The sequence below is a fragment of the Miniopterus schreibersii genome, assembly GCF_964146895.1.
Source record: "Miniopterus schreibersii genome assembly, chromosome: 1".
Taxonomy (NCBI): domain Eukaryota; kingdom Metazoa; phylum Chordata; class Mammalia; order Chiroptera; family Miniopteridae; genus Miniopterus; species Miniopterus schreibersii.
Genome location: NC_138101.1, coordinates 171,561,669 through 171,571,382, shown reverse-complemented (window position 1 = coordinate 171,571,382; position 9,714 = coordinate 171,561,669). Strand labels below are relative to the sequence as shown.

Genomic DNA, 9,714 nt, shown 5'->3' with positions numbered 1-9,714 from the left:
TGATTTAAAAAAAAAAAAAAGAGTGGGAGAAAAAAGGAACAGTTACAAAAGCTGCCTTTGGCCAGTTTTGTACACAGGTTTAATAAAGCACCTATGGAGACCACGGGGCAACTGGACGCTGTGCCAACAGCCAAGATGGGGGACATGGGAGGTGGCTATGTGGAAATGCTAACAAAATAAAAGGCAGCGTGAAATAGGAGCACCAGAGAAGGTGAACTTTGGGCCTGGGTCCTGATCTGGCTTTTGCCAGAGAGAGAAGGTTCATTCCAGGATGAAGAAAGAACATATGCTAAGGTGCTAAGACCGGAGGTGCGTGGCATATGCAGTGAGTAATAAGCTGGATTGTCAGGTGCTTGGGATGGGAATGGTCATGTCAGGTAAGCCTGAAAGGCTGGGTCCAGATCACACTAGAAACGCCAGGGTGTCTGTTTGGTCTTTGTTCTTTAGATCTCAGAGTCATGTAAATACACTGAGGGTGCCTATTATGAGATTAGAAGAATATTGGTGACAACTGCAACATAACTAACAGCAAACAGGTGTCAAATGTCTAGGCCTCTACTAAAGTTCTCCAGTCTTTCCCTGATCCTATCAGCCCAACCTGCCAAGCACCTGCTGTGCACGGAGGAATGACTGAGATCGCATGCAGGGAGATGGGACTGGAGCTGGCAATTGATTAGATGTTGGACTTCAAGACCAAGGCCGACCCTGAGAGTTAGCGCCTCCTTAAATTTTGCCCCGAGGCAGCTCGCGTGCCTCACCCTAGCCCAGCTCTCATACTAGCTGGTCAGGAGAATGCCCAGAAGAGCTGGTTTGGGGAAGGAATATAATAAGTTTAGTTTGGTGCCTACTATTTTTTACGGCTAGTAGATTCAGAAGAGGATTTTTTTTTTTTATGTGTGTTTATCAGTCTCCAACCTTTAAGATAAAATTTATTCTAGATGGCTTTATTCTGTAGAATCAGCCTTCCTGAATATCTGCACGTGCAGCATCTCCCTCTCGCCCGTGGGCCCAGAATTCTTTGCAGGAGCAGCTGCTCAGAAGGAGGGTCTAATGAGGAATTCCCCTTGCTGACAGGGGTGAAGGAAGCTTCCTGAGGAAGTCCAGCCTTACAAAATCATAGGAACAGGCAGAATTTTACCAAATGGAATATGGGGGACATAATATTCTGCTTCCACAGGAGGCATCAGTTGAGGTGATATTCAAGACGATAAATACAACGTGAGGACCCAGGTAAGAAGGGGACCGAGAACAGAGGCCCCAGGGACCCGGAGTGAGGGAGGTTATTCTGAGAGCTGTGAGCAGCAGGGCATTCTTACAGCTTATGGGTGGGTTGAGCAAGGAGGCCTTGGCAGATGAGAAAGCTGTGGTATGCTTTATGGATCATCTCAGGAATAAAGGAAGTGGGGTAGTTACTACACCCTCTGCTCTTTCCCCACCTGTATTACTTTGCTAGTGTTGCCCTAACAAAGTGCCAAAACCTGGGTGACTGAAAATAACCAAAATTCATTCTCTCACAGCTCTGGAGGCTAGAAGTCTGAAGCCAAGGTGTCGGCAGGGCCATGCTCTCTCTGAGAGCTCCAGGGGAGACTCCCTCCTTGCCGTGTCCAGCTTTTGGTGGCTGCCAGCAACCCATGGTGCACCACTCCAGGCCCATGGCCGCCTCCTCCCTGTGCGTCTTCACACGGTTCTCCCTCTGTGTCCAGTTCCCCACTTTATAAGGACACCAGTCATATCGGATAAGGGCCCACTCTAATGAGCTTCTTTAACTTGATTGCCTTTGTAAAATACCCTATTTCCAAGTAAGGTCACATTCTGAGATACTGGGGTTTGGGACTTCCACATATCTTTTTAGGGGACACAATTCAACCCATAACGCCATCCCAGGCCTCACACTGGCCCTTACGCCACTGTGAAGACTCTTCCTCCCATTCAGAGCCAAACCTCTTTCTCCACTTGTTTCCCACTGTCAGGAATTACTGCTGAGGAGTAGTGGGACAGCCTCTCCCTTAACCTGAATGCCCTTGAGAGTGGCCACATGCTGGGCCTTGCTTTACTACTGCAGAGTTCCAGCAATTGCCACATTGTCTTTGAGCAGGGCACCCCCGAGCACCCAAGCTCCAGCACTCTCTTCTGAGTGTGGAGCAGCAGGTGGGAGACGTGAAAGAGCCGCCACGAGCGTCTCGGCGTGAGCCAGCGTGGCAGAGGTTTAACGGAATAGCCAAGCTTTGCCTAGTCAGACAGAAGGCTCATTTGCTTTCAGACTCCAACCTGCTCTTCTAGTCAGTGCTTTGTACAAGCATCACCCTCAGGCTCCTCAATATGACTGTTACTTTTTAATTTTCCTTCAGTTCAATACTGAACTGAATTAATTTGGCTAGCCACAGTTTCTTCAATGAATAAATCGAATTCTTTTTATCCTGTGTCACAGCCTTTTAAAATAATTCTGCTGGAATTACCTCCTTCTGGTCACTCCCTACCATGCTAGAAGGAGTGTTTCAAATAGAAATGGAAGGACACTGAACAGCAATGTGAGAGTTGTAAATATATATGCACCAAACATCAGAACACCTAAGTATGTAAATAAATATTGACAGATCTGAAAGGAGAAACAGACAACAATACAATAACAGTGAGAGACTTCAGCATCCCACATTCAGTAATGTATAGGACATCTGGACAGAAGGATCAATAAAGAAAGAATGGCCTTAGCTGGTCTGGCTCAGTGGTTAGAGTGTCAGCCTGTGGACTGAAGGGACCCAGGTTCGATTCCCGCCAAGGGCATGTACCTCGGTTGCAGGCTCGATCCCGGCCCTGGTTGGGGCACATGCGGGAGGCAACCACTTGCTGTCTCTCTCTCACATCGATGTTTCTCTTTCCTTGCACTCTCTCTGAAAAGCAATGGAAAAAAAAAGAAATCCTCAGGTGAGGATTAAAAAAAAAAAAGGCAATGGACTTGAGCAAACCGATAGACCAAATGTACCTGAAAGACAAATACAGACCTTTTCACCCAGCAGAAGAATACACATGCTTCTCATGTGTACACACGGAACAGTCTCCATGATAGATCACATGTTAGGTCTCAAGACAAGTCTTAACAAGTTTAAGAATATAGAAATCATACCACATATCTTTTTGAGCACAATGGAATAAAACTAGAAATGAGTAAAAGCAAGAAAATAGGGAAATTCACAAATACATAGAAAATAAATAATACTCTTGAACAATCACTGGGTCATAGAGGAAATCAAGGGGAAATTTAAAATATACCTCAAGATTAATGAAAACAAAGCCACAAATTACCAAAACTTAGAGGAGGCAGCAAAAGTACTAAAGGAAGGTTACAGGGATAAATGCTTACATTAAAAAAGGGCAAATATCTCAGGCAGCCTAACTGTACACATAAAACGTTTTGTTTAAAAAAACAACAACTGGCAAACTCTTTGCTAGACAGAGAGAAAGGGAGAAGGCAAAGATTTTAAAATCAGATGGAGAGCTTAATACCCCAGTGATCTTTACTGGGTCATCTTCAGATGAATCATCATAGCTAAGACATTGTAAAAATAAGAATTAAATGAATTAAAAATAAGAAAATTAAGAATATTGCTACTTAAGATCATGAGTATTTGAAACGTCTATAAAAATACTAAGTGAGCAGTAACAATCATCACTGCTACCTTTCTAAATGAAGATGCCACCAGAAACATCAGTGACAAAAATAATAATAATAAAATAAGAAAGACATTTATGCTAAATGTGGGTTGTTTTTTTCAGGTCCAATTTAATTTCTGATTACTCTGCAGATATTTCCTTGAAAAAAATCACAATGCCTGCAACTGATAAGGATATTCTATTCTACCATAATGTTACCTTAGGCAGAAATAAACTGATTACCAAGCAGCTGCCAACAAGGAGCAGCTTGATCTGTTCAACTTCTCACAGCAGCACCGCCTGCAGCAGTAAAACCCAAACTCTTGAGTTCAGAATCCAAGGCCCGACAGTAAGTTCACAACCCAGGCTGGGCTCCTGCTTTCTCTCTCCCTGCACCCCGCACGCTGGAGCCACAGCTCCCGGCTCGCTGGCCTGCCCAGGCCGGAGCGCCCCTCACCCCCGCCGCACCCCCTGCCCTCTTGTCGCCTGGTTGCAGCGCAGCCCTGGCAGAGCTGACTGTGCCCCAGGCCAGGGTGGGAGAAGCTGTTCTGCCGTTGTCCAGTCCCAAGGGCTGGGCCAGAGGTGATCTCCGAGGTCTCCCACCTCGGTATGATTTCTGAAAAATGGGGTAACCATAATCATCACCCCGAAGACCTATGGCAAAGACTAAAGTCGCGGGAAGCAGCGACAGACTGGGCATTTTGGGAAACCAAAATGGTGTGTGACCTGCAGGTGTGTGACTACCCGGGCCCATCAGAACCACTGGCGCGCGTCTGCGAAGGTGGAGGTGACAGAAGAGCCAGCTCCGCAGGCCCTTGTGGAAGCTGAGCTCCTGCGGCGCCTGCCGGGGCGCCTTCGAGGGGACCCGATGGTTCAGGAGGAAAGCACCAGGGCCCCGAACTGCAGAAACGGAAATGCGAGGAGGGGGGGCAGCTGAAGCGGGGCTCGGCCTTCCCGGGTCGCGTAACTGCTGTGGGTCAAGTCAGAGGCCCCGAGGTCCCCGCCCCGCGCGGGGGCGCCAGGCGGCGCCTGCGTGCGCGTCCTCGTTGCCCCGGTAACGGGGTCCCCGCCTCCGGCCGGGTCGGCGCCGCGCAGCAGCAGCGAGATGGCGCTGCGCTCCTGGTCTCCGGAGCTGGGGTTCGGCGAGAAGCCGCAGGGCACGGCCGCGGTCTCCACCGGCCCCTCCCTGGAGCTATGCACCTTCCCCCCCACCCTGGGCTCCTCGGTGGCGGCCGCAGCGCTGGAGCAGTTTCTGGTTGTGGGTGAGAGGCCCGCGGGCGCCGGGAGGGACGTCCTCGGCGGCGGCCATGCCTAGGGGGCGCTCCGCGGGAGCCTCCGGGGGACCCTCCCGCCCGGCCCGGCGCGCCCCGGGCTGGGGCGCGGCCTCCCCGGCCCCCGGCGCCGAGCGAGGCGACGGGGTGCGCTGCGGCGCTCGGCCGGGTGACCCTCGCTGGCCGCTGGTGACCAGTCCTGCTCTGCCGGCCGTCGCCGGCTGCCGGACCTGCGTTTAGACTGCATTCAGTTTTACCTTTCCCCTCCTGGACTTCTCTTGACAAGTTGATTTCCCCCAACATGATGCCATGGCGAGCTGGAGAGATTAGCAGGCAAACAAGAAACAGTGTTTAGGAAGCTCCTGTTGTGCCAGGCAAGGAAAAGTAGGCTGTTTGGGAGACGCAAGCAGATGGTAACCTGGGGTGGGGCCCGGTTAAAACGCCGCTTCGGTTAGAAAGCTGGACCTGTAGTCAAGGCCCCCGAGCTTAAGGAGAGACAGTCCAAGGAAGGGCGGGTTTGTTGCCCTCGTTTACACCCACAACAAAGCGCCTCCTGGCTTTACTCTAATCATCTAATTGTTTCTAAATAATCATATTAATCTCTATCATAATGTTACTCTTAGTTTGGGATAGTGTCTTTTTTTCTTCTTGGATGAATTCATTTAACTTCACAATTCTTTTAAGTTTAGAGGAGTATTTTCAGTAAAAATGTTAACCACCAAAGAGACCTCAGTGATTCCGTGTGTCCAAGGTCAGCCAGATCAGCGTATTCACCCAACCCTAGTACTTAGGCACAAATACTTTTTCTGCTAATAGTTTTTGGACCCTCAAAGATTTTCTTTTAGGAAAAAACTTCATTGAACCTCTTGTCTTTGGTGTGAGTTATAAAATATGTAGCCCTCCAGCCCATTTGCAAGTGGGAACAAGCTTGTGCGTTCATTCATTCCTTAGAAGAAAGGAAAGGAAATAGGCAATGCCTGGCCCTCCCTAGCACACACCTGCTTGCAAACTTGGTAACTGATTTTCACTTGGCCTGGGAGCTTAGTTCATTAGGAGAATTCAGGTGCCCTGGAAGCGAGGGCAGAAATTGCTGTTTACTATTCTGAGACGTGAGTAGGGCTATTAAAGGTGTGGACCCTGTAGTCACACCACTTGCATTTGAATCCAGACTCTATGAGATGGGCTCTGTGACCTTGAACATATAACATGACCTCAAAGTCTTAGATTTCGTACCTGTGAATTATGAATCAGCATAAGGTTACAAGAATCAACCTAGATTTTTTTTATACAGTTAATTAAATGTGTGGTTTGGGGCAAAATACTGTATTTAATATATATGAAAATATCCTTTTTAAAATATATATGTTTTCATTGATTTCAGAGAAAGAGAGAGAGAGAGAAAAAAATATCAGTGATGAGAGAGAATCATAGATCTTCTGCCTCCTGCAAGCCCCCTACTAGGGATCAAGCCCGAAACCCAGGCATGTGCCCTGACTGGGAATTGAGCCGTGACCCCCAGGTTCATGGATCGACACTCAACACTGAACCACACCAGCCAGGCTTTATGAAAAGATTCTTAAACAAACCTACATTGTAGGTTTCTTGTATTTATCCCTTCCATAAATGCTTGTTGGATTTTTTGTCCTATCCTATACACATCCCTCTATCATGAGAGCTGCAAAGACAGACTCTTAAGAAGAGTATATCCTCAGGGAACATAAAAGATGTACCTAAATTAGAACACTATGAAATAGATAATAAGTACAAAAGAGATTTATATAAAGTGCTATAGAAATTCAGAGATAGAAGACGTAATTTCCAGCCGAGTAAACATTTCAGTTAGATCTTAAGGGTTAAATAGGATTTGGACAGGTAAATTAGAGATCCTAATCTTCTAATTTTTTTTTTTTCTTTTTAGAACGATCACTGCAAAGTGACTATTTTAAATGCAATGAAGAAGCTAGGATCTTTCTTAAGGACATGGCTATAGCTGTCAAGAAATTGGTATTGTATTACCTATATGAGCTTCCCCCCCCAATTTTCCTTTTATTTCTTTTTTTCCCCCTCTTATTTCTTTATCAAACTTTAATTTAGCACCAACTCTGTTCAAGGCATTTTAATAGATAAATAGGGAAAATATTTACCCTGAGTAAAAAATAAGTTTTTTTCTTTCTCAATTTATTAAGCATTTTAACCAGCGTTGCTGAACTGTGGACTGTTGCCCAATTTTCCATGCAGAACACTTAATTAAGACCTGTGCTATGGATGAGGGCGAGCCAGCTAAGAGAAGCAATATGGTGATAACAGAGCTCAGTTAAGGGGTGGGCCAAATGGGCAAATGCTTGGGACACCAATATGTGAGCATTGCTTAAAACAGCCTCTGAAATGAATCGCATGTGTGGTGCGAATGAACTCAGCTCTCTTTAAGCAATTCCTTACGTGACTGGTGAAAATCTTTTTGGTCCCCATTTCACTGAGGTAGACCGTGCTGTTCAGTGAAAACAAACAAACAAGCAGAAATTCTTTGGGTTAGACTAACTCAGCCCCACAAAGAAATAAAGAATTTCCTTTTGAAATGTCACAAACTTTTCTGTTTGGTCCTGGATGATGTTTTACAGTGTTTCCCTGGAAGGATCAGAATGGCGAAGTCTCTTTATTTGATTTAAAAATATTAAATGAGAATCTACTATATAGAAATATGGAATCTAAAAATAGAAAAATATGGCTGTAAAGTAAATGAGTTTGGGTCTACAGACTACTGATAAAAGTTAACCTGATTACAATTATATTTTATGTAAAATTATATGTAGTTGCATATGTGTACTACAGAATTATACTTTATACTTATACTTAATTGATTACAAATAGAGTACATGCATATGGAATACGTACACTCAGAGGCTGTGCGTGTTCCACTGTGCTGTGGTCTTGTGAAAACCTTTTCCTCTGTTTTGCTTTTAATTGTTTTTCTTCAGGAATTGAAGGGATCAACATATTTATTGTGGCTTATTAAAGTATCTAGTATGTCTCCACTTAATATCTGGCCTGTGAAATCTCTTAAACAGAGATAAATCCCTCTATTTTCTAAAGTAACAGAGTTTCACTATTATAAAAGCACTACATGCATACTCTGGAAAACTTAGAAAACAATAGACAAGCAAAAGGAAGAGAGTAAAAACCACGATGACCCCGCCACCCTAAGAAAATCACAATTAACTCCCTGATGAGTATTCTTCCTACTTTCAGGATCTAGATGGTGCCTGTATGGAATTTTCTTTTTTATAGAAAAGTGATCATACTATATATATACAATTACATAACCTGCTTTTCATTACTCATAAAATAGAATGGCAATTTCTCACATCATAAAGTAACTATAGCCATTATGGCCATTTATTACAAAGATGATTTTTTTCCACTAACAGATTTTTGAATTATTTTTCAAATAACCCCACCCCCCAAAATTTTAAGTTAATAATAGTAATAACAAGAGGCCCACCTGACTTTTGTTTGGGTTTGTAGGTATATAAAGAGAACCACTTTTCTCTTTATACCTAAGCATCTTTCTATAGGCATTTTCTATTTTTAATTAAGTAACATCTTTGTCAATGTTACCCTTTTTGTTGAAGTCTTTAAATTGGTTGAAATTGCAAATAGGAAACACATACACATAGGGAAAGATGATTTCAGAGTAGAAGAAAATAAGCAGAAATTTAAAGATTAACAATGACACCTTGAAACTGATTGTAGTTATGTTTTCTACTTTCTATTCCAAATAAAAATAGCAGCAGCAGGTATTTAATTAAAATCACATTTTGACCTTTGAAAACATTTATAGGGCATTGTTTAGGAGATAAACTTTATTATTCTAACATGTAATTTAAAATTTTAGGAAGAAATGAGAAAAGACACCATTGAACTTCTGGAAATTGAAAGCATGGAATTCAGCAGACTGTATTTTCTATTGGAAACTCTTCCTAGTAACATTAGCACAGAACTGGAAGGTATTTTGAGGATAATAACTATAGAAATTTAGTTTATTGTGTAAGAAAATGAACCAAATTCTTTTGTAAAAAGATGAGTTTATGATTAAACAAGATTAAATTTAGTTATTTCATGTCAAAATATAGCTAGAAAGAGTACACGACACAAACACAGTGAGATCCATAATGATTTTCCTGACATTTTAAGTGGAAATAATACATATGTAACTTAAATTTATATAATTTAGTTTCTAAATAGACTAAAGATATATATAGATCAGCCTATTCCAAATTGATATTTATCCAACTAAATTAGGCAGCTCGATTGGCCTACCTCACCATTCTACTTTCTATCTCTGTAAGTTTGGCTACTCTAGGTTCCTCATATAAGTGGAATCATACAATATTTGTCCTTTTATGACTGGCTTATTTCACTTGACCTAACGTCTTCAACTCCTGAATTCTTTAGAGTTCTCTTTACTTTCTTACTATTCATTCCTTCATTACTCTAGTCCTCTGTTATAGTCAATAATCCTTTTTATTTTTACATTTTTTTGTTTTTGTTTTTTAAATGTATCTTTATTGTTGAAATTCTTTTCCCCTCCATTAACCCCTTTCTACCCCATCCCCACCCCATGTCTTCACCCCACTATTGTCTGTGTCCATGGGTTATACATATATGCATACAAATTAATAATTGTTTATATTAAAATTTCCCTATGAATTTACTCTCAGATTTCTATGACCTAATTAGACCCTGATTGATACAGTCAGTTATAAAACAACATGCACGGTGTCAGTCTAGCTTGGCG

General features: G+C 43.1%; 1 protein-coding gene across 1 annotated transcript in view; it reads left to right on the top strand.

Annotated features, from left to right (window-relative positions):
• Positions 1–4,722: 4,722 nt before the first annotated feature.
• CCDC175 (coiled-coil domain containing 175) overlaps positions 4,723–9,714 on the top strand; it is a 45,892-nt gene continuing 40,900 nt past the window's right edge. The window contains exons 1-3 of the mRNA XM_081120059.1: positions 4,723–4,910; positions 6,838–6,923; positions 8,812–8,923. Of these exons, the coding sequence (XP_080976185.1) occupies positions 4,754–4,910; positions 6,838–6,923; positions 8,812–8,923 (355 nt within the window). The 5' untranslated portion in view covers positions 4,723–4,753. The remainder of the gene's footprint in view (positions 4,911–6,837; positions 6,924–8,811; positions 8,924–9,714) is intronic.